At 48.2% G+C, this 20337-nt stretch overlaps 1 protein-coding gene across 2 annotated transcripts in view; it reads left to right on the top strand.

Moving 5' to 3' along the window:
- mpp1 (membrane protein, palmitoylated 1) overlaps positions 1 to 20337 on the top strand; it is a 104506-nt gene that overhangs the window by 14475 nt on the left and 69694 nt on the right. The window contains exon 1 of one of the 2 annotated variants that reach the window (XM_038775680.1): positions 11680 to 12107. The exons of the other annotated variant lie outside the window; for it this stretch is intronic. Within the exon in view, the coding sequence (XP_038631608.1) occupies positions 11979 to 12107 (129 nt within the window). The 5' untranslated portion in view covers positions 11680 to 11978. Of the gene's footprint in view, positions 1 to 11679; positions 12108 to 20337 lie in introns of those variants that run through there. 2 annotated transcript variants of the gene reach the window in all.

Here is a 20337-nt window from a genome sequence, read left to right as displayed (position 1 = left end):
AGTGAAGAAAAAATTGACAGATTGAGTTTAATGTGGGAAAATGTGAGGTTGTCCACTTTGGCAAGAAGGATAGAAAAGCAGAATACTATTTTAATGGAGAGAATCTGCAGAATGCCGTGGTGTAGAAGGATCTGCGTGTCCCATGCATGAATCAAGTGCAGCAAGTAATTTAGTAATTAGGAATTAGCTATGTGGAGAACATAGAACATAGATAGAACAGTACAGCACAGAACAGGCCCTTCGGCCCTCGATGTTGTGCCGAGCAATGATCACCCTACTCAAACCCACGTATCCACCCTATACCCGCAACCCAACAACCCCACCCCCCCTTAACCTTACTTTTTAGGACACTACGGGCAATTTAGCATGGCCAATCTACCTAACCCGCACATCTTTGGACTGTGGGAGGAAACCGGAGCACCCGGAGGAAACCCACACACACACGGGGAGGACGTGCAGACTCCGCACAGACAGTGACCCAACCGGGAACTGAACCTAGGACCCTGGAGCTGTGAAGCATTTATGCTAACCACCATGCTACCGTGCTGTCCATGCCCGAGAAGCTGAATAGACACAGACTGTTTTGATTAGAAAGACGGAGGTTGAGGGGTGACCTGATAGAGGTCTACAAGATTATGAGGGACATGGATAGAGTGGATGGGCAGACACTCTTTCCCAGGGTTAAGGGGTCAATCACCACAGGGCACAGGTTTTAGGTCCGCAGGGCAAAGTTTAGAGGAGATGTGTGAGGCAGGTTTTATTTACGCAGAGGGTGGTGAGTGCCTGGAACGCGTTGTCAGGGGAGGTTGTGGAAGCAGATACCTGAAATGAAAATGAAATGAAATGAAATGAAAATCGCTTATTGTCACAAGTAGGTTTCAAATGAAGTTACTGTGAAAAGCCTCTAGTCGCCACATTCCGGTGCCTGTTCGGGGAGGCTGGTACGGGAATTGAACCGTGCAGCTGGCCTGCCTTGGTCTGCTCTCAAAGCCAGCGATTTAGCCCTGTGCTAAACCAACCCCTACCTGCCTCCATTCTATCACCTCTAAATCTGAAAGTAGTTGGAAGCTGTTTGGTGACAAATTTCCAATTTTGAAATTACAAAATCATTGCCCCTTTGCTGTTTGAAGGGGTTAAATATTCAAATATTCTGATTATTTAGGTTTCAAAATAGAGTTTAAACCTCATTTAATGCTTTATCTGGCAATTTAGTTTGCTTCAGTATAAATCTACTTTTGATAAAGTTTTCTTGCGTTTCTTGCCTGAGATTTGGGGCAGCAGTGTAGTATTTGTCTCCTCGGTTCATGAGTAGGTACATGAACTACACCTCGTGAATACCCCAGAGATTCATGGGTAGATTGTTAATGTGAGGCACATGCTTGGTGCATAGGATTAATTTTAATTCGTCTGAGGTTCAACCTACTTCTGAACGTTAGGGTGAGCACGGATAAAGGCTGAATTTGAAGTAATCTGCTTTAGAGACGTTGTCGTTTATGAAAAATATCTGAAAATGCAACATGCTCCAGCCACTCACTCAATAAAGCTAACGTCAGTCAATCTAAGTGACCAAAAGACTTGTACAGTGCACTGTAATTAGCACCCCAAATAATGAATTTTTTTCCCACAGAGATAAGGTTAAATTCCAAGCATAGTATTTCTTTCAAATTAAGCAATTTGTTTTCATGTTAAACTGGTCACAGTCATCTGCTATCACTGGAGTTTCAAACAATGTTGTAATCAGCTGGTGCAAGTCAACAGAAGGGCTCTGCTCTGGATACTCCTTGTTCCCCAAATGTATTTGACTTGTGGTCAGAAATCTTTCTGTGACTCATCAAAACCTGACTGGTGCTGTTTTTGTCAGAAGTTTCATTTCTGCAAAAACAGTCACCCACCTCACTGTCTTTAGTTGACGCTCTGTCACGTTTCTCTCAATCACTGTTCTCTTGGAACATTTTGGGTGGAATTCTCATCCACTTTCCCAGAAATTAAAAAGCTGGGCAGACACCTATTGCCTAGTTCCCATTTAATTCCTGTCCACCGCCCCCTTAACTAAGCCAGGGTGCCCGCCTGACCCAGGGGTTCTGTGATGTTGTTCGTGTTACGTTCTCATGACTGCTAATGCAAATCATCACAGTTAGGACCCTAATGACATATTGATCTCAGAATACACAATGGGAACTAATGTGAGGAAAATCAGATGGAAGAAGAAGAGACCCTCAAAGGTATGTCAAAAATCCATTAAGGGGCCAGGCAGCTCACCAAGGCTCCTTCAACAACACCTTCCAAACCCCTGACCTTTACCACCAAGAAGGACAAGGGTAGTGGACACATGGGAACACCACCGCCTGCAAATTTTCCTCCAAGTCACGGACCACCCTGACCTTGAAATATATCGCTGTTCCTTCATGGTTGCCGGGTCTAAATCCTGGAATCCTGTCCCTAACCTACACCACATGAACTGCAACAGTTCAAGATGGCAGCTCACCACCACCACCTGAAAGGTAATTAGGGATAGGAAAAATGTTCGCCACACCCAGGGAAAGAATAACTGAAAGAACCCTGCTGTAATGGTCTTGATTCGCCCAACCTCTTGAGTGTTATCTTGGTGCTGATTGGTTGCCTCCAGTCTTGGGTTGAATTCACTTCTCACTGACCACAAATCCGCTTCCAGTTAAAATCCTGCTATTATCACTGCATTTTCCGTGGACTTTAGGGAAATCCCAACTCCCTGTGGAAAGCCAGTGAAATGCGTGGGTTGTCTCTCAGAGAACAGTACTAGGAAACCTAGTTCATTATAATAGTTGGTCTTCATGAGTTGTAGACGTTCAGGGATGTGGTGACCTTGACGATCACCGGAAGCAGGTAGGTGCCTCCTCCACAGGTTGAGGCCAAGCCTCCTGCGGCACATGCTGTCCGTCATCTGTTTGAAAGACCTGTACGTCAGTGGAAAGGTGCCCAATGCGTATAGAGGAAAGCATGTCAAAAATCCATTAAGGGACCAGGCAACTCACCAAGGCTCCTTCAACAACACCTTCCAAATATTCATGGCAAATATTCAGCCTGGAGCCCAGTTACCAGTGGCGTACCGCAGGGATCAGTTCTGGGTCCTCTCCTGTTTGTGAGTTTCATTAACGACTTGGATGAGGGAGTTGAAGGGTGGGTCAGTAAATTTGCAGATGATACGAAGATTGGTGGCGTTGTGGATAGTGAGGAGGGCTGTTGTCGGCTGCAAAGAGGCACAGATAGGATGCAGAGCTGGGCTGAGAATTGGCAGATGGAGTTTAACCCTGACAAGTGTGAGGTTGTCCATTTTGGAAGGACAAATATGAATGCGGAATACAGGGTTAACGGTAGGGTTCTCGGCAATGTAGAGGAGCAGAGAGATCTTGGGGTCTATGTTCATAGATCTTTGAAAGTTGCCACTCAAGTGGAAAGAGCTGTGAAGAAGGCCTATGTTGTGCTAGCGTTCATTAGCAGAGAGATTGAATTTAAGAGCTGTGAGGTGATGATGCAGCTGTACAAAACCTTGGTAAGGCCACATTTGGAGTACTGTGTGCAGTTCTGGTCACCTCATTTTAGGAAGGATGTGGAAGCTTTGGAAAAGGTGCAAAGGAGATTTACCAGGATGTTGCCTGGAATGGAGAGTAGGTCTTACGAGGAAAGGTTGAGGGTGCTAGGCCTTTTCTCATTGGAACGGAGAAGGATGAGGGGCGACTTGATAGAGGTTTATAAGATGATCAGGGGAATAGATAGAGTAGACAGTCAGAGACTTTTTCCCCGGGTGGAACAAACCATTACAGGGGGACATAAATTTAAGGTAAATGGTGGAAGATATAGGGGGGATGTCAGAGGTAGGTTCTTTACCCAGAGAGTAGTGGGGGCATGGAATGCACTGCCTGTGGAAGTAGTTGAGTCGGAAACGTTAGGGACCTTCAAGCGGCTATTAGATAGGTACATGGATTAGGGTAGAATAATGGAGTGTAGATTAATTTGTTCTCAAGGGCAGCACGGTAGCATTGTGGATAGCACAATTGCTTCACAGCTCCAGGGTCCCAGGTTCGATTCCGGCTTGGGTCACTGTCTGTGTGGAGTCTGCACATCCTCCCCGTGTGCGCGTGGGTTTCCTCTGGGTACTCTGGTTTCCTCCCACAGTCCAAAGATGTGCAGGTTGGGTGGATTGGCCATGATAAATTGCCCATAGTGTCCAAAATGTTATGATCTATGATTAAACTAGGACAAACGTTCGGCACAACATCATGGGCCGAAGGGCCTGTTCTGTGCTGTATTTCTCTAACTCTAACATGCGTGTATAAAGCAGTGAGCGCATGTCAGCGAGAGTGTGCGTATGTGAATGAATATAGGAGTGAAGGTCTGCATGTGCTTGCCTGGAAGAGCGTGCGTGTGTGAAAATAAGCATCACAGTCCACGGGAAAAGGTCACACTGACATGGAGCACGGCGGAAGAGAGAGAGAGAAAACACCCCTCCCTGTCCCCACCCAGTACTGGTATCTGGCGACAGACTCCAGGCCACAGAAGCAAGCCAGGTCGCAACAGACAAGAATGAAAGCAAATTACTGTGGATGCTGGAATCTGAAACCAAAGAGAAAATGCTGGAAAATCTCAGCAGGTCTGGCAGCATCTTTAGGGAAAGAAAAGACCTAAAGGTTCGAGTCCAGATGACCCTTTGTCACAGCTGTGGACTCGAAACGTTGGCTCTTTTCTCTCCCTGCAGATGCTGCCAGACCTGCTGAGATTTTCCAGCATTTTCTTTTTGGCAATAGACAAGAACACTGTAGTAATCCATGGGAGGCAGGAGTTACGTCACCACACCAATATTTATTTACAATAACGATATTACAGGAGCAGCTACAAACAGTGCTGCTAGCAGTCCAGTCAACTTAAGACTGGCTCACAAAGCCTACACAGGTGCTGATATGGGCCCCCTCAATGAGCTATCATTGAGGGAGCTCATACTCCAATTGGCCAACCAATAAAGCCAATTGGAGTTCATTACACCCCTCCCCCCCCAAGGTCCGAGGAATTCCTGCCAGCTGGCATTCCTCGGAGCTTCTTACTGCTCCTCATGTCTGGGTCTGTCACCTCTGTGTCGTCCACCGGGTCGTTCTCCGAAGTGGGCGGGGTGTACCTTATAGGTGCCTGTCTTTTCCTTGACGACCTCCTTGGAAGTTGTTCTTCCTCCTCCTCGGGGAGAGGTGTCGCGGCGCCTCGTCGAAAGTGTCCATCTCCGGCTCTGACGACTGGATGACGGGGTCTGGAGAAATTGCTCGGGGCTGGGGTGGGTATCCTTTCCGTCTGGGCTATCCCAGCTTGAGGCGGTCCTGCTTCGCCTGCCTCCAGGTATGGTTCCGCTGCCCTTATTTGGTCTAGGTGTTTCTTCAGCACCTTACCTCCTATTGAAACCTCATAGGATATGGGATCTGTTTGGGACTCTACCGTGCCTTTGACCCACGTTGGTCCATTCCCATACTTCTTGACCCAAACCGGTGCCCCCACCTGGAAATATCTCTGCTGCTGACTATTATCATGCCCCCTGCTTTGGGCCTCCTGTTGTTTCTCCACTTTCCCCGTTAAATTTGGGAAAAGGAGACTCAGCCTCGTTCGCAGCCGCCTTCCCATTGAGAGTTCAGCTGGCAGTATGCCCATTGTGGAATGCGGTGTGGTCCTGAAATCAAGCAGCCAGCGGGAGAGCTTTGTGTCTATTGACGCTGCCGGCTGCTTCTTGAGTCTCGCTTTAAGTGTCTGGACCGCTCACTCTGCCAGGCCGTTGGTCGCTGGATGGTAAGGGGCCGTTTTGATGTGACGGACTCCGTTTTCCTTCAGGAACTTTCCAAATTCCCCACTTGTGAATGCCGTTCCGTTGTCCGACACCAATACCTCCGGAAGTCCATGTGTTGCAAACGAGTCCCTGAGCTTTTCAATTGTCGATGCTGTGCTTGCCGTGTTTACCCGGTGGACGTCCAACCATTTGGAGTGGGTGTCCACTATCACCAAAAACATTGAGCCCATGAAAGGGCCGGCGTGGTCAATATGCAGGCGGGTCCACGGTCTGCCTGGCCACTCCCATGGGTGCAATGGCGCCGCTGGTGGCACTCTTTGCCCCTGTTGGCACTCCTGGCACCGACCTACCAAGGCTGCTATGTCTATGTCCAAACCTGGCCACCAAACGTAGCTTCGAGCTAGCATCTTCATTTTAGACACCCCTGGGTGTCCGTGATGTAACTCAGTTAAGATTGCCTGATGGCCCTGAGCTGGGCGATTACCGGGCTCCCCATAATAGGATACCGTCATCTACGGTTATTTGGTCCCTTCTGCTCCAGTATGGGTGCATCTGGAGCTCCACTGGTCTTTCCAGTTCCCCTGTTAGCAGTAAATGCTTCATCTTGGCTAAAACTGGGTCTTTTTGCGTCCACAACCGAATATGTTGTGCGTCTACTGGTAGGTTGTCCAAAAAATTTAGAGTCATTACTGTCTCCTCTACTTTTGGTATTTGCGGCGGAGTGTCTGGGAGGGGAAGTCTGCTCAAAGCATCTGCATGTGCTACTCGCGTTCCCAGTCTGTGCTCCAGAACATATCTATATGCCGCCAGTAGCAATGCCCAGCGTTGGATTCTAGCTGATGCAATCGGGGGTATTGACTAGTCTTCTTTTAATAACCCGAATAACGGCTTATGGTCCGTCACTATGGTGAATTTCCACCTGTACAGATACTGGTGAAATTTGTTTACTGCGAATATCACCGCCAGTCCTTCCTTCTCGATTTGGGCGTACTTCCTCTCAGCCATCGCCAAGGTCCTCGAAGCATAGGCTATTGGCCGTTCTTCCCCATTCCTTCCTCTATGGGATAAGACGGCTCCTACCCCGTAGGGGGATGCATCACAAGTGACCACCAACTCCTTCCTTGGGTCATAATGCTCTAGGACATTTTCGGATGACAGCTGTTCCTTAATGTCCCTAAATGCTCGGTTTTGGCGGGTGGACCATTTCCATTCTTGCCCCTTTTTTAGTAGCTGGTGGAGGGGTTCTAGAATGGACGCCCTATTTTCAATAAATTTTCCATAATTGTTTACCAACCCTAGAAATGATCGTAACTCCTGGACCGTGGTGGGAGCTGGGGCTTCTTTTATTGCCCTTACTCTGTCTTCTAATGGATGTAAGCCTGACTCGTCTACTTTATATCCCAGGTACGTCACTTGTGGGGCCAGAAAAACACATTTTTCCCTTTTAGCCGTACGCCTGCCTTTGCGAAACGCCTGAGCACTTCCTCCAGGTTCCTTAAGTGTTCCCTATTCATCCTACCCGTGATTAAGACATCGCCACCTGCGGTAGTCCCTGCAGAATATTTTCCATCGTACGCTGGAATATAGCGCAGGCTGATGACACTCCAAAAGGTAGTCTAGTATAACGAAAAAGGCCCTTCAGGGTGTTGATCGTAGAGAACTTCTGGGAGCCCTTGTCCAGTTTTAACTGCAGGTAGGCGTGGCTCATGTCTAGTTTCGTGAACAAAAGCCCACCTGCCAATTTGGCATATAGGTCGTCTATTTTCGGGATTAGGTATTTGTCCAGCAGTGCGTATTTGTTTACTGTCTGTTTGAAATCTCCACAGAGACGTATCGAGCCATCTGGCTTCAAAATTGGTACCACCGGCGCTGCCCATTCCGAGAACTGTACTGGTCTGATAATGCCGTCGCGCCGTAACCTTTCTATTTCGTCATCTACTTTCTTCCTTAATGCAAACGGTACCGGCCTGGCCTTACAAAATTTCGGAAGGGCTTCTGGGTCCACGTGCAAAGTTGCTTTGGCGCCTATGATCTCCCCCAAACCTTCCTGGAAGACCTCCGGGTATTTTTGGAGTACTCCACTCAACTGCCCACTTCCACTCTGGAAAATTTTCATCCAATCTAATTTCAGGTCTTTCAGCCAGTTCCGTCCAATTAAGCTTGGTCCGGAGCCCTCTACTATCGTCAATGGTAATCTGAGCAATTGTTTCTCATATTCCACAGGTACATGAGTCGTGCCTAGAACTTCCAGGGGTTCCCCTGTGTAGGTTTTAAGTTTCGTCAATGTTTTTGTTAGGGTTAGTGGCTGGAGTCCATGTTTGATTTTTCTAAATGCTGCCACTCCCATTACTGATACGGCCGCACCCGTGTCTATTTCCATTATTGTCGGCCGCCCGTTCACCCGTGGGGTAATCCTAATGGGTTCTGCTTTCTTCGTTGTAATATTATATAATTGTTCCCCTTCGGAGGAGGATGGGGCATCTAGGTTGTGTACTTCCTTGCGTCCCCACCTGCTATTCCTCTTTTGCCACCTCCTTCTAGGGTTTCTGTCATTGTTACCCCACTCTGTCTGGTGCCAGAAACGGTCCTTCTCTGTTGAGGGAGCGTCAGCCGGTACTTCCCTCTGTCCCCTTTCGTCCGTCAGTATATCATTTGCCTGGAAGAAGTAACACATTCTCTCCACATACTGGGCCCAGTCCTCAATAGCCGGGTCGAATGCCTCTAACCTCCCAAAAAACGGCATTTTTAAAATGGCAAGGCTTACCCTCCGAGTGCGGCAGCTGGTCTCCGCAAAATTCGTAGTTTACCTCGTCGCCACTGTAGTAATCCACGGGAGGCAGGAGTTCCGTCACCACACCAATATTTATTTACAATAACGATATTACAGGAGCAGCCACAAACAGTGCTGCTAGCAGTCCAGTCAACTTAAGACTGGCTCATAAAGCCTACACAGGTGATTATATGGGCCCCCTCAATGAGCTATCATTGAGGGAGCTCATACTTCAATTGGCCAACCAATAAAGCCAATTGGAGTTCATTACAAACACCATCTTCAAATAACAAACAGTACACAGTCAACAGAGCAAGGAATCCTCTCTCCGCTAACCTCCCCCCCCCCCCCCCCCCCCCCCCCCCCCCCCCCAACTCCTTCCCGCAGTAAAGCAGCAATAGTGGAGCGTGATTCTCCCCAACAATTTCTAATTTAATTTGTCGCGGGTTTTTCAGGGAGTTTGCCGCCGGCTCTGCCAGCTAGTTCCCCACTGCTATTCAAAGACACTTAGTCACTTTTTTTGTGCACTGGAGAGTTTTTCACCGGTTTAGCCCACACTTAGGGTGGGATTCTCTGGCCCCGTCCGCCCGGCGACCGGAGAATCCCTCCCAAGGTCAATGGACCATCATCTGCGTTTTGCCCGTGACGTTCTTGCAATGGGTTGGGCGGAAGAATCCAGGCCATACAATTTTTTTTAGCACTGGAGAACTGAACTCAGAGATCGGGCCACCATGTTGAAAGTGTGCCCCAATCTCTAAGTGAGCTTGTAGGTCCCCCACACCTCCTACCCATGGGCAAGGTCACCCTCCAGACACATGGACTCTACCCCAAACCCACCAAGTGAGGATACCCCACAATGGGGTTCCTCATCAGGCACCCTAAATTCCCTTACAGCAACCTCTCCCTCCCAGGACCCCCACCCATCACTCCTCCAACATCCCAGAGGCCCCTACTTACCTGCCATGCACTCTCCCACCCTTCAAATTCCCCCTCCACCCTCCTTTCCCCCTGGCCCTTGGCAGTGCCACCCTGGCAGTTGGGCAACCTTGCACTGCCACCCTGGTACCCAGACAGTGCTCCTGCTGGCTTGGCGGTGCCATCCATTCACCTTGATAGTGCCAGGGTGGCAGTGCCAAGGTGCCAGCTGGGCAATGCCAAGGTGCCCACGTTCCAGAGGAGGGCCAGTGAGCCAACCTACTTTTATCCTGACCACCCAAGGGTCTCTGATGGCCCGGGAGACACCCCCCCCCCCCCCCCCCCCCCCCCCATCTCCCGGGTGCCGTTCCGCCTGGTCCAGGTTTGTGTGGACCAGAACTGATCAGCGCCCAGCTGCAGCCTCCCTGGGGATGCCGACGAATCGAGGGAGGCCGGTAGGTCACGGGTGAGTAGGTCATAGGTAGGTTTACTACCTACTTCCAGGATCGCCGTTTGGTCACGGCCATTTGGGGCGGAGTTCTGACTGACATCTCGTGGGACTTTGAAGAATCCGGTACAGCATGGAACCTGTCGGAAGACTCGCTGAAAGCCTCTCCCGGGATTCTGCGGCCGAGTTGTGCTCTCGCTTGCGCGCTACGCGGCCGAAGAATCATTCCCTCGGCCTTCAAGCAGTTTTGCAGCAAACAAGCAGGAGAGCACACAGCCTGCAGTCACCTGGGAGCTGTGAAGTGCTCACATTACTAGAATTGCCAATTCCCCACAAGCAATAGTCTACAGCTGTGTGTCCAGCGGCCACCACAGATAGCGGGGTTTAAATTGACCTTCATCATATTACCATGGACGGAGCTCCATCACAAGGGGTGCTCGGTGGAACAGACAGATAGCAGCTGGAGCTGCCCCCATTATAGATATACACGATCCAGCGAGTAGCATGCCAGGCCCATGGGCACTGTGCCCCTTCGCCCCTCCCCCAGCCCAGGGGCATTGCCCCTATCACTGAGCCTGTCTCCCTCTGGGTCTCTCCTATACCCCCAAGCACTGGGACAGCTGCCCTGCTGCCACAGAGCTGACTGCCTGATTTCCAAGATGGCTACTCACCTCCTTGGACCGCCTCAGCAGCCACTTCACTAGCTTCATTTTTAAATAGGTGTACTAAACAGCATCCGCATGGTCGCTCGCTGGGGATCCAGTTAGATCATGGGAGGCCGTTCGACATGGGGTCCTTCCCGTTAATGGGATGGAGGTTGGTCTTAATTGATAATTATTGATTTCTCACCATGCAACAGTGGGATCCTGATCTTGCCAATGGGAGTGGACCAGTTAGATCAGAAATCAATGGATGTCTAACCGCCAACTCGTTTTCGCGCCAGTGGTGACATGGCCAGTAGATCACACCCCCTGTCTCAGTCCTAACATCCTGCCTCAGTCCTAACATTCTGTCTGAATCCAGCTAACATTCTATCACAGTCCTCTTAACGTTCTGTCTCAGTACACTCTCTGATAAGTCTCTTTTTGAACCTTTCAGGGTGAAATTCAATTCTGAAGAATGACAAAATGAGTGACCGCAGATTTCGCATGCATGATATACCCAGCCACCGATGTTCCCTTTCAATTGTCCTGTTCATTCTCTCTCAGGGCACCGACACTCAGGAAACTGCTGCTATCTTGTATTGGGACATTATTGCCATTCTCTCTCAGTTCTATTTGCTGTCTCTGGACATTGCCACAGCTCTTACTGGAAGCACTATCATCTGTTCAATTTTGTAAAAAAAAAAAGCATTCATTGTCTTCATTTGGGACAGTGATCTCTGCTCATTTTTAGGCTTGTCGGTGTGCTTACTTGAGGTACTGTCACAATCCTTTTGGTAAGTTGCATTTCCACATATTATAGCAAAAAATTTGTGTCAGTGTTTGCGCTTCTCGCAAGAGCCTGCTACTGCTGTTGTCTATTCAGGCTGCAGCTTTGTTTCAATGCACTGATGCTTCAGAGGTGGCATCTGCACTTTGCCTAATTTGGCTGTGTCCACCATCTGCCGCTGGCAGAGGTAGGAGACCTGCAGTGGTGTATAACGCTCAAATAAATCCTTAATCTACTCTTGTTGTTTTGACAGAGTATTCCCCTATCCAGGAGGTTGGTGCAGTCCAGAGAATGCTCTCAGTTTGTGCACGCACACACACATAGTCACACAGTGCTGATCAAGAGGAAACAGCAATAACCACTCACAGATGCTTATGACTGGATCAGGAGTGACTGAGGATTTATTGTGCCTATCACATTCCTTGCAATCTGTCATCTGAGCTGCACTTTAGACTCTTGTGTAGTCAGGAAGGGATTTATCTCTCAGTTCCACACACCCGGTTCTCTTTCTTCCTCCCAGCCTGTCAGTGTAACAGGGTCCATTGCTGCTCCAGCCTTTCAAGGGACTCTTTCGAAAGACACTGCATAAGAACTACAAGGCTGACAGCTTGATCAACATGACTTTAAAATCCAACAAGAGTGAGCCCCTTGGCCCCTTCGCTGCCTTCGAGAGTATCAATAGCTGTCGGACTCCACTGTCTGATCTGTACCTGGAGCAGTTACTGCGAAGCAAAGGCAAGCCTGAGGTGAGTACTGACCCTTCCTTACACCTACTGGTGCTACCGCTGTGTTAGTGTTTATTGTTCAGCATGGTGAAAAAAAAGGGACCCTACACTCAACCTCTTCCTACCCTCATCGCCAACCTTTGCTGCTGCTGTGTTAGTGATGGGCAGTGCAGAGCTTGTGCATTCGAGCTGACTCGAGCTGCTGTTTATTGTTCGTCTATCCCAGTGGCTGGGTGATTCTCTGCTCAGCTGCTCCATTCGTCAGGGTTAATAATAGACTGCCTCATTAAATTACTGGGAAAGTGTGGCCTGTGAGCTGCTCAATAGAAAACTGTTTGTGTCCTGAATGAGTTCTGCAGGTGATATGTTAGCCAATATGGCCTGTGCTGATAAACGGTAAATCACTACCCGCAGGCGCAGGGACATATGCTGTTTCTGTTAGCGGAATGCTGTGATGTTCATTCACTTGAAAGGAATCCCTCAAGGATGGCTTCAATGCCCAGATCGAGAAATTACACAGGGCTCTCACTCCTTGTCATAAGATGTATGGATGAGGACAGAATAGGCACAGAGGTAATATCTCCCATCCCGAGAAGTTGATCTATTTAACACTGCGTAAACTTTTTTTTTTTAAATTTTGATAAATTTAGATTACCCGATTTATTTTTTCCAATTAAGGGGCAATTTAGCATGGTCAATCCTGCACATCTTTGGGTTGTGGGGGTGAGACCCATGCAGACACGGGGAGAATGTGCAAACTCCACACGGACGGTGACCCAGAGCCGGGATCGAACCCGGATCCTCAGCGTCCTGTGCACTGTGTGAACCTGGTAATAATTTGAAGGTGAGAAGTTTATTGATGGCTTTGATTGGAATGGAAGAAAGGCATCAGCCTTGGTTCAATGGGGTAACGTATTGACCTTTGTGTCAAAAGATTGTTGGTTTGAACCCCATGTCATAATATGCACACAAGTATATGATGGTGCACAGACAGACATTGATTGACACACAGGATGACCAATGAACACACAGAACACAGCAGCCAATCATCAGACAGGACACAGCCACTATAAAGCCAGAGGGCACTAGTTTTCCCGCTCTCTGGGGATCCAGCCTCAGAGACAGTCAGAGACCATGAGCAGCAACTAGAACATCCACCATGTGGTAGTAAGATAGTCTGGTCAGGTTAGCCTCAGGATCTTCCGTTTCCGCCGCCGTCAAACGTGGTTTCTCATTGTTCGCACCATCTGCCAGGCCTGGAGGGATGGGGGATCGCCATTGGCGGGATTGGAAAATCCCACCCCTCTCACTTTTCACAGCCACCAGACATCTCAAAGTGCGTTTCAGCCAATGAAGTGTAGCCACTATTGTAATGTTGGAACTGAATGTAATCTAGCCTTGAAACTTCAGTGTAGTTTGGACCAGTTGTTGAATTGCGGCCCCAACCACGCCCACCAGTGATTGTGACTTACACCATTTCACTGTTCAAGGAAGAACAAGCAGAATCTCCCAGTTCGCAGGCCAACATTTGTTTCTCAACCAACATCCTTGGGAAGAGAAAACAGATTATCGGGGGATTTATCCTTTTGCTGCTTGTGGGCTCTCAAGGTACACAAATTAGTTGCCACATTTCCCCACACCACGACAGTGCCTGCACTCCCAAAGAACATCACTGTGACGGCCTGAGGTTATGAAAGATGCTCAGTAAATGGAAACTCTTTCTTTGAGGACTTCACCTGCAGAACAGATGCTAGTGTTGTGACAGGAGTCACACTGTACATTATATAGAGAGCGAATATGTGCAAATGCAAATCTGGCTGACTGCGGAATAGTCAAAATAATTGCAGAGACAACGGAACATAGGGATCAAATCGACAAAGGAGTTGGGGAATAGGAACAGTTTGGGGAGTGGTTAATAGAGGCAATCATTCGTGGAGTTGTTTATACCGAGGTGCTTGCAGCAATGCTGTGTGTGGACTCCACTTCCTGTGGCTGTGGCCTGCACCAGGGCTTTGAAAAGATTAGGCCACATTGCAGGGAAATGTTAGGATTTGTGGAAAATTGGGTTTGGAAGGGTCTAATGTTAAAAATGTGTGGGTTACGTAACTGAACTATAATGATCAGAATAGTGAACAGTGTAAACGTAAGGCAGTAGCACCTGTGAACATTTTCATAAACACGGCGTAGAGTCCTTTCCAGAGCCTTCATTAGCCTAATGGTTTAACGTGGCCCTGAATCAATGGTGACAAGGAAGGGCACAGCTTGACCAGTGACTGTTATCATAGTTACTATTGGCCTTTGCGTCATTGGAGTAAGTAGGGAGAGGCTGGGAATCAGAAAGAATTCTAGTTTGAAGGGTAGCACGGTGGCGCAGTGGTTAGCACTGCTGCTTCACGGCGCCAAGGTCCCAGGTTCGATCCCGGCTCTGGGTCACTGTCCGTGTGGAGTTTGCACATATTCTTCCCGTGTTTCCGTGGGTTTCGCCCCCACAACCCAAAGATGTGCAGGGTGGGTGGATTGGCCACGCTAAATTGCCCCTTAATTGGAAAAAATTAATTGGGTACTCTAAATTTATAAACAAAAAAAGAATTCTAGTTAAGATCAGATTGTGTGACTGTCGGTTGAGGGAAAGGATAACTGATGGTTCCCATGGAAGAGAGCCCACTGATAGCCCCCTAGACCCAATCTGAAAAGAAACGGAGTAAACAGGTGACAGGCATCAAATTCGGTCCTCATGTTTCAACTAAATTAAATATTGTCACTCCCAATTAGTGTTACTGGCCAAATTTGTCCAGGGTGTCTCTTGTGTTACTGCATAAGAGTGCAAGTTAACTGCACAATAAGCTGGATTTTCCTTCCACTAAATGAAGGTCAGATCAGCAGTGGTTTGTAATCCTCCCCATCAGAGTTTCCTCTCTGTCTGGATGATGTTCCATGTTGAAAATATATACCCAAAATGTTCATTTCGGAAGTGCTAGGAATGATCTGTTTCTGTTATTTCTCCTCCGGAGACACAGATCAGACTAATTTAGCTCTTGCACAAATATCAGGGTGAGAATTTGGGATTGTTTGCATCTGTTTTTGTGTGCTACAATTGTCCCTGGAGTTCCAAAATGGTGCCTGAGACATACGTGGAAACTTTTGTGGGGAATCACACTGAGCTCTGTAGTGGTGAGGCTGTTAGTGCATGCAGTGTAAGGTCACCGGGAGTACTCAGAGTAGGCAGAGCAGGGCCACAATCAGCATGCAACACTGGTTTGATGCCAGCGGTGCCATTTCGAAGCCCAACATTCCAGCTAACACCTTCTCTCAACCGTACCCAGCTGAATCCATGTTGAACAGAGTAAACTGACTCACCACCAGTGCTGCTTAAAGGGATCATCAATAACTTGCAGACTAATTGTTGGTTGATTCCTTCTGGCTGATGCTTTGATTCCACAATGTTTGGTGTTTTGAATGGTTGTGTAAAGTTGCAGATCTCTACAGGGACTGGTATACCAGGTGCTGAATGACATTTTGCTGACTTCAAGCTAGCTGCTCCCAGACATGGGTGCACTAAGCAGCATTCTCTTTGGAATACAGCATGATTTGGAGAATGGACTGAAGCCACACAGAGCAAGGCAAACTGCTGGAAGAGGAAGGAGCAGGGAAAAGGTGTCAAAGCAGGAGGGCCATATCTACTCACGGCATTAAGGAAGCAATTCATCTACCCCCGAATCTCAGCAATGAACAATGTTTGCAATGTGTACACTTCAGTGAGGACATCCTCATGGAAATCTGCAACCAGCTGGAGCCACAACTCTAACCTCAGAGCAGGACAAGGACTTGTTGCTATATTTACCTGGTTATAAATATGGCAGTCAATATGGTCGCCTTCCTTAATCCTAATTATGTTTGTTCTAGAGTCACCAGGTATCTTTCGATACCGCCACAAGGTTCAACCCCGAATATTGATCAAAGAGCCAATACACCAGTTGGTTAGTTCAAAGTTAATACTATTTATTTACACACACAGTAATATCTACTCATGCACAAAATACTACAAACTAAACTATCTCTAACGCTAATGCCTATACTTAACTTTGGGTGCCCACTCAGTCAGAGGAACAATGGCCGTTGTTCGGAACTGAGGTCGTTGGGTTCGAAGTGGTACAGGAGAACAGCTAAGGTCATCCGTCTGGTAGCGAGCGTTGACCTTGGACTTACTTGCTTCTGGTGCAGCTGGTGGACGGGTCTCTCTGCTTTGAGAGTCGAGTCCAAGAGAGCGATTCTCTCTCGGGGGTTTCTTCTTATTTCCCAAGGGGCTTCGCGCGCTTTTGGGCGGGCCTTGAACTTGGCCCCAATTAATTGGGCCGTATCTTGATCACTCGTATCGATCTTGACCAATAAAGGGGTGGGTGCCGTGATGGCTGGGCGTGCCCTAGGTTGCCATTGGCCTTGCTTTGTTTAAGCTTTCGGTTTGGGAAACTGGCGCCAGGATGTCTGGAGCTGTATCGGTTGCTTGAGTGTCTTTCCTTTGTTCCCGGAGATGGGCCATCAATTTGTTAATTGACCTACAGTTTCAGTCTCGTCTGGGAGTTGCCTTCTCCAATATGCATACAGGCTCTGTGCCTGCTTGCTTTCTTAACATTGTCCATATTTCCCTACAGTCATTGCGATCATTCATTTTGTATTCATCCATCCCAGATAGCTACAGACTCCATTACCAGTGAATGTGAAAGTGGCTGCAGATAGGAACTGTTATCTGTCTGGCTCCTTCCAGGTTGGAGCTGGGAACATTTGCAACATCTTGCAGTTAGAAGCTCGCAGTTGTGTATAAGGGAGGCTATTGACCCTCTCCAGTCAGTGAGAGCAAACTATATTTCAGTCTATCTTGCCAGGGAGGAACAGGGGGAGGAGGCATGCAGCTTCAGTAAGGTTGCTGGTTTACCCATGGTGATGGGTGCCATTAACTGCATGCACATTGCTTTGTGGGCACTACATGTCAGCTCTGGCCTGTACGAGAACCAATAGGTATTCCACTTCCTCAACGTGAGTCATGCAGGTCAATGACTGGTATTCTAGCAGCAGTCATGAAGCTTTCGTTCTGCATTATTTTCATCTGAGTCGTTATGACAAACAAGAGAGTGACAACTGAGCAGCAGGGACCAGATGGCTGGTGTATCTAGCATACAACCCACACGTATGCAACATGCATGCAATGAAATGTGATTGAGCAGGCCATCACGCTATTGAAACAATGCCTGGAAGAGCCCTGCATTACAGAAGAGAGCACGTCACAATTCGTGATAGTCTGCTGCATGCTCAGTAACATCACCATCATGAGGGCTTGCCACCAACTGTATGGTGAACAACTCGGGCATGAGCTTAACGAGAAAAACAAAATGGTGAACCAGTCTAGATTGCCTTTTCTGCCCAAGCTGTGCATGAAGAACTCGTCTGAATCCATCACCAGTGACCACAGCTCAAATTCCAGTTCACCAACAGCCCCACACCTTCCTGTCACTAACCGTCAGTGTTTTGTTTTCATTCATTTAGGGAATGTCGGCATCGCTGGCTCGGTCAGAATTTATTGGCCATCCAATTGCCCTTGTGAAGATGGTGGTGAGCTGCCCTCCTGAACCACGGCAGTCCCTGCGGTGTAGGGACATGCATAGTACTGTTGGGGAGGGAGTTCCAGGATTTTGACCCAGCGACTGTGAAAATCACCAATATATTTCCAAGTCACAAAGGTGAAATGAAAATGAAAATCGCTTATTGTCACAAGTAGGCCTCAAATGAAGTTACTGTGAAAAGCCCCTAGTCGCCACATTCCAACACCTGTTCGGGGAGGCTAGTACGGGAATTGAACCGTGCTGCTGGCCCGCCTTGGTCTGCTTTCAAAGCCAGCGATTTAGCCCTGTGCTAAACCAGCCCCTGGTGAGTGACTTGGAAGAGAACTTCCAGGTAGTGGTGTTCTCATGTGTCTGACGCCCTTTTCTTTCTAAATGGTAGCAGTCGTAGGTTTGGAAGGTGCTGCCTAAGGAACCTTGATGAGTTTCTGCGGTGATTCTTATACATGGTACACACGGCTGCCACTATTCATTGGCGGTAAAGGAAGTGAATATTTGTGGATGGGGTGCCAATCAAGCTGCTTTTTCCTGAATGGTGTCGAGCTTCTTGAGTGTTGTTGGAGTTCCACTCATCCAGGTAAGTGGGGAGTATTCCATCACACTCCTGATTTGTACCTTGTAGATAGATAGTGGACAGGCTTTGGGGAGTCAGAAGGTGAGTTACTCACCGTAGGATTCTTAACCACTGACCTGCTTTTGTCGCCGTGGTATTTATATGTCTGGTTGAGCTCAGTTTCTGGCCAATAGCAACCCCCAGGATGTTGAATGTGGAGGAATCAGTGAAGGTAATGCCATTGACTGTCAAGGGGCGATGGTTAGATTCTCTCTTGTTGGTGATGGGATTGCCTGGCATTTCTGTGGCATGAATGTTACTTGCCAATTGTTCAGCCCAAGCCTGAATATTGTCCAGTTCTTGCTGCATTTGGACATTGGCTGCACGAATTACAATGATTGTGTCACTGCCATCTTCCTCTTCCACCACTGCCTGACCAGGTTGCGGTTTTTGGGCATCTGAAATGAGAAAGGTACAAGATCAACATATGGTGCAGGGAGGGGAAGATGCGGGAAATAAGAGATGCATTCTTAACAATCTGCAAATTGTAAATCAGAAGGGCAAACATGTGAATCATAGAATTTACTGTGCAGAAGGATGCCATTCGGCCCATACTTGAGCCCATGCCGCCACCCTATCCTAGTAACCCAGTAACCCCCACCAACCTTTTTTTGGACTCTAAGGGCAATTTAACATGGCCAATCCACCTAACCTGCACATCTTTGGACAGTGGGAAGAACTGGAGCACCCAGAGGAAACCCACGCAGACACGGGGAGAAGTGCAGACTCCGCCCAGACAGTGACCCAAGCCGGGAATCAAACCTGGGATCCTGGAGCGGTGAAGCAAATGTGATAACCACTGCGCTACCATGCTGCCCTGTGGGAGGAAGGGGAAGTTGGCTATGAGGAGGAGGTATGAGGATTCTGTAATCTTTGTTGGTTTCAGCCCTACCAATGGCCACGATCACAGCAATGGGTGTCCCAGTAATGGCCAGCACCAACTCCTTCATAGGAGTCAGGTGATGTCAAAGTTCCTGGCCCCCTTTGTTTATCTTTTGGGTCTCCAGTTGAGTGCAATTTGGGTGGTGGTGTTGAATAGCTGGCAGTGTGTGTAATTTATGACTTTGAGGCTTGCAGCATTATTATGTGGAGGGTAAGGTGGAGTGTACGGATCTCTGGTATGAGTCCTGATGGATAGAAATGATTGGCATGTGAGCGAGGAAGGTATTGTGAAATAAGCAGTGTCTGATGGTAGGTAGGATATGACATTTGAAGATGCAGTTACTGACCTTGACCTCTCCTGTGAGGTCGCTCAACCTCCCTCCGGGTTTCTCCATTATCTGTGTGCCTGCAGCTCTCAGAGCCTAAAGCCACTATGGGGCCAAATCTGATAGCACATGGAAATGGCCATTCACATTTGCCAATCCAATAATTTGACCCCAATATAACTCTGAGAGCTCAAAGTTTGAACTCAGCAACTGCTGAGTAGTCAGTGCTAAGAAGCCAAACTCCTTTAAATGCTGAAAAAATTAACTGCAGTTGCAAATGCTGACGTGTGTGGATTTGGTGCGGGAGCCACCCTGTAATTTCCCTTCCTCAAATTGCAACATACAAAATATGAACAATGTGGCCACCGAGTTCTAGGAGCTAAAGAGTGTCGGTATTATCTCGATATCGGCTGCAGAGAGGAGCATTTGATAGAATAATGGTGGGCTCTGGTGACTGCAATGGGAAATCCCATTAGCCGCTGGAGGGAACGGAGAATCTCGCTGCTAACAACGGCGCCGCCAAGGAACATGCGGCTGGGGAGGTGGAGAATTCACCCCAGTATCATTTTGGGTGAGTTTGGTGGGGAGTTGGAGTTTGGTGGAGTTTGGACCAGACCGCTATTCACCTACACTTATGGATTCACCACTTCCCCAGCAGCGTATTTCTTGGCAGTGCGCCGTTTGCTGGCAGCGAGATTCTACCTTCCCGCCGCTTGACAATGGGATTTTCCATTGTAGCCACTCCACGCTGCCAGGAAACATGCAGGCAGGGGTGCTTTGCCAGCGGGAAAAGTGAATCCCGACGACGGAGAATTTCT

Source organism: Scyliorhinus canicula, chromosome 17 (assembly GCF_902713615.1).
Source record: "Scyliorhinus canicula chromosome 17, sScyCan1.1, whole genome shotgun sequence".
NCBI classification, from domain to species: Eukaryota; Metazoa; Chordata; class Chondrichthyes; order Carcharhiniformes; family Scyliorhinidae; genus Scyliorhinus; species Scyliorhinus canicula.
This window is presented reverse-complemented; position numbering and strand designations above follow the sequence as displayed.